This window comes from Olea europaea, chromosome 11 (assembly GCF_002742605.1).
Source record: "Olea europaea var. sylvestris chromosome 11, O_europaea_v1, whole genome shotgun sequence".
In the NCBI taxonomy this organism is placed as follows: domain Eukaryota; kingdom Viridiplantae; phylum Streptophyta; class Magnoliopsida; order Lamiales; family Oleaceae; genus Olea; species Olea europaea.
In genome coordinates this window covers 7,397,863-7,402,314 of record NC_036247.1, presented here as the reverse complement: position 1 = coordinate 7,402,314, position 4,452 = coordinate 7,397,863, and the positions used below count along the sequence as shown (strand labels likewise).

At 37.2% G+C, this 4,452-nt stretch overlaps 1 protein-coding gene across 2 annotated transcripts; it reads left to right on the top strand.

Moving 5' to 3' along the window:
• Positions 1-316: 316 nt before the first annotated feature.
• Positions 317-2,569, top strand: LOC111403199 (ethylene-responsive transcription factor ERF118-like). Of its 2 annotated transcripts, none has more exons than XM_023031609.1 (3): positions 317-451; positions 814-1,005; positions 1,109-2,569. In XM_023031609.1, the coding sequence occupies exon 3, from the start codon at positions 1,264-1,266 to the stop codon at positions 2,311-2,313; it is 1,050 nt and encodes a 349-aa protein (XP_022887377.1). In that variant the 5' UTR covers positions 317-451; positions 814-1,005; positions 1,109-1,263; the 3' UTR covers positions 2,314-2,569. The 2 variants fall into 2 exon arrangements, with proteins under 2 accessions (XP_022887377.1, XP_022887376.1); XM_023031608.1 differs by having other exon boundaries at positions 809-1,005.
• The last annotated feature ends 1,883 nt before the right edge of the window (positions 2,570-4,452 follow it).

Here is a 4,452-nt window from a genome sequence, read left to right as displayed (position 1 = left end):
AAAATAATATTACACACAAATCCAAAAAATTTTCTTATTTTTTAACCATACATTTTCCATCAATACACTATTCAAAAATTCATTCTCTCCCCCCCCAAAATGGGGCTCAAACAAGGGCTCATTATTGGAAACCAAATTGTGCCATTTTAGTGTAAGGTTGAAGATCAATTAACTCAACTCCCTTTTATAAAGTTTCGGACTAAGATGATACTCAGACAATAGATTAGGTACAAGTCTTACAATTTCCCCACTAAATGAATCACTTCCCAATCGTGCCATTGGCCATTGCTGACCGTAGCCGCCATTTGCATTCCGTTTATTTCGGCTCTCGCTCTATAAATGCGTATGTATACATACACACGCGGCACTTCTTCATTCTTTAACGCATTTCTTGATCGCTTGAGAAATAAAAGGACTCCAAGCAGCTGTAAGAGAGAAAAAGAAAAATCAGGTATTTATCATTTGTTTGATTTTTCCCTTGCTGTTCCTTGAGATTTTTGGTATTCTGGACAGCCAATTCGTAGTCCACTTTTTTCCACTCTATATACGCACAACCGATCTTTGTAACAGTTACTTTTTGCTAGTGGTATTGGAAAGTGCTAAAAGAGATATGAGTTAATATCACAGTTAATTCTGCAAATTTTTGATAAATAGATTGACCTTTATACTGTCGGATACGGGAAAATCATAATAGTAGATTCCTGATCTACAAAGGGTTTTACTTGTCTGGTTCTTTATATCTTCACATATTTATCTACAAATAGAATAGGTGTATCTTATCCTTTTGCTTGGTTGTTCCTTTTTTAAGTAAAGGGTTCCTCCTGAGAGTTTCGGAGGCTAGAGATTTATGTCGGCTAGGTCTGATTTGGCTGTTGGAGCTCAATTGAAGCTCTGTTCTCGTGTTTCTTCCGCTGTTATCTGCATGAGACAATACTTCTGCGGTGCACTTCAGCACAGTCTTTACCTTTTCTTTCCAACTGTTTCGATGCGTTTGAGGCTTAAAAGGTATCATTTCTCCCTTAAATCTTCTTGGGGTCTTGTGGGTTTTGAAAGTTGATATGAAATGAAAATTGATTGTGCTAATTTTTTTTGTGTTTTGTGTTTGCAGGACTTGTTCAGGGGTGGAGTGTTTTGGAGGATTTCACATAAATCGATTATCAAATTTTTTCTTGTTCATTAGAGGCCCAATTTTCTTGAAGCAATTTACTTGATTTTCTTTGGAAAGATAATTCTGTTGTATTGGTGACTTAAAGCAAGATAAAGATGCTGGGGCGTCGGAGATTAGGTCCGGTGAATCAAGAAACTGTAGGTAAAAAACTAAGTAGCCGAGTAGAACCCACTAGATCCATGAAGAAAGTCACAATCATCTGCAGTGACCCGGATGCTACTGACTCATCAGAAGATGAAAGAGTTGGTGCGAAGAAGGTCAAGCGTATTGTTCATGAAATTTGTTTTCCAATTGCGGACTCTCTTCGCCAGCCTGAAGCCCCTGAAACAGAATCTTCAGTTCAAGATAGCAACAATGCTGCGAAAACCCCCAAGAGGAAAAGGATTTTGGGCATAAATGCGTGCAATTCGAGCTCCATTCCGGGGAAATACAGAGGTGTTCGTCAGCGTAAGTGGGGCAAATGGGCTGCAGAAATTCGTGATCCATATAAAGGGAGAAGGATTTGGTTGGGTACGTATGATACCGCTGAAGAAGCATCGAGAGCATATGAAATGAAAAGACTAGAATTTGAGGCTTTGGCTAAGGCTAATAGCATGGAGCATTCAGAGAAAAGTTCAGATTGTAATGGCAGAAATAATGGCACCATGATTGTTTCCAATCTGGTTAGTAAGCGTAATCAAAATCATGGTGTCATTTGTCTCTCTAATGATTCAAGTGGAACCATGGGGTCACTTGCTTCACAGCCTTCAAAGACGTCTCCATCTTCAGTTTTAGAAATGGATTCTTTGACTTCAGCTTCTTCTTTCAGTTGCAAGCGTGATGATAATCAGAAGGTCCATAATGTTAATGCTTCTGAGCAGAACGAGGCTAATTGGGGATTAACAGACGAAGATTTTTCATCGCTGCTGCAATTTATAGAAGGAATAGACATGGATCGGGAACTTGGATCGCTACCATTGGGGTGTGATTCTTGGATCCCAATTGATGATGACCTTCTCAGTGGCTTTCAAGATCTTCCGATTTGTGGGTTGGAAGATTGCGATCAACCTCCATTGCCTGATTATGACTTCAATCTCGACTGTGGTTGGGTGGATGAATTATCAACCCTCTTGAATGAGTCGCCATTCAATACGCCATTCCCGTAAGTTTGGCATCCAAGTTATAATATGAATGTGAAAGAGTGTTACTTCAAGAACTTGGAAAATAAGTTCTTGAGATGATTTGAGTGAGTATCTATTTGTTTAAGGTGGTTTAAACTCAGGTGTTTGTTGGTTCAGATTGTTTCAGGATCTTATTCATCCCTTTGTTTCTCTATTTTGTTCTAATATGAGAGAATTTTTATCTGTTATGTCTTGGACATGATTGAATTTCTATGAATTGAAAGGAGAATATTTTTATGCTTGTTTGGAAGTTGTTGACCGTGTAATTTGAAACCAGCTTGTAGAGTGTGGATTATTGTGTTCTACAGACTTAGCTCGATTAGTCCCATGGGTTGTGCGTGCAGGCTCCGATGCTTAAGTTAGAAGTGTATTTCAGTTGCCCCCCGGGGCACATCCGAGTTGATGGATCAATTGCATTGGTGGGCTCACAAACCAAGCGTGGAGGGTTCGATTCTTTGAAGGCAGCATCTTGGAAGGGGGATTTATCTCGAAGGGAAGGTGCTGAAAGGCAGTGGAGAGAGCCCTCTTTCGGGAAGGAGTAAAAGTCATGCAGGAACTTGGGAGCCAATAAGGGCACAACCCGCGATTAACTTCCTCAAGCTAATGAGGGGCCGGGGGATTGAGGTCCAAGATTTAGTCTAGCGAAACTGAGACACCTGAGTATAAAAAAAAAAAAAAGAAGTGTATTTCAGCTAACACTAGTGTTTGTATATCAAGTAAGAATTCTCTCTTAATAGAAATTCTGTTGATGGCGATGCAATGCAATGATGGTGTTCGTGTCATTGTGCTAATGTTTATTTGTAGAAAAAAGCCATTGGGATAGGCCCAAAAACAGGGATGACCCAACCTCCAATAGGGGCACGCCACATGGCACCACTGTTTCTAGCCCTGTCCTAAAAGCAGGGCTGCTATTTATAACTTTCATGTCTAATTTAGCAAATATGAATGGTTCTAATTGGAAAGTCGGGAGCACCTAAGCTATCACAAGTATTTTCAAAAGGATAATTATATGTGTACATCATGAAGTGTACACAATAGATTACACTCTCGTCACATTGAAGGGGGACTACGAATATTTTATTGTATGTGAACCCCCTCCATTTGAATGGATGTAATTGTGTATACATAGCATTGTCCTTTTCAAAATAGGTAAGTTTGAACTTTATTGATAAAATTTGGTGAATCAACTCTAATAGAAATTCATCCGCAGAAATATGTTAATGATGTGTCGAGTTATAACTCAACTGACCTTATATTCCGACTTGGCGGCTCGTGACGTGGAAATCACTATCTTTGGATTGTGACATTTCAATTATTTAAGTGAAACAACATTTTCATAGATTGTTTAATTGATGTGCACCCTTGGTATCATATAAAGGACACTTATTGGGCTAAAGTTTAAAAGCAAGCAACTTTCCTTTTTGAGGAAATTTTTATTTTTAAATATATTGAATTGGTTATTAGTTATCAGTACAAAAGTAATTTCACAGAAATTAGTAGTAGATAAATATTATAAAATAATAATAATAATTATTAGTTTAGCCAAATATTCATTTTAATGATCTTTTTCCATGTGAGATGACGTGTCCTCCATATATTATGTTCGATACCGATTAAAATCTAAATTTAAATTTAAGTCAAAGTCAACAATTTGTTCAACTACATACTTTAAGGATCTCACAATTTTTTAACCGTACATTTTTTTAATTTCTATCAAAATCTATTAAAAATATTATTTTAATCCCTACCACAAAGTAAATGCACAATCTTTGCTGACTTTCTCTTCATTGGTCTGACTACAACGTGGTGGTTGATTCTGCTAACTTAAGAATTTTTCAATGTTGTCCAAAGACAAAAGAAAATATATTTAAATTTTTTTAGTTTTTTTGGTTGACTAATATCTAACAAATGTGTATCATATGCAGGGGAGGGGACAATATTAATACTGTTTCTTGGATACTATTTTGAAAGAATCTACCTTTGCATTTTGGCGGGCATAAACAAATGTTTTGAGGCTCAAAACTGTACGGAAAATCATTTTGCAATGCAAAGAAATGTAAGTCAAGATGTTTCCATTGTGGATTAGCCAATGGATCAAAATATAACTTTTTATGCTCTCCAATC

Bases quoted from the DNA above. Each gene is read 5' to 3' on its own strand.
- LOC111403199 (XM_023031609.1), top strand. From the start codon at position 1,264: ATGCTGGGGCGTCGGAGATTAGGTCCGGTGAATCAAGAAACTGTAGGT.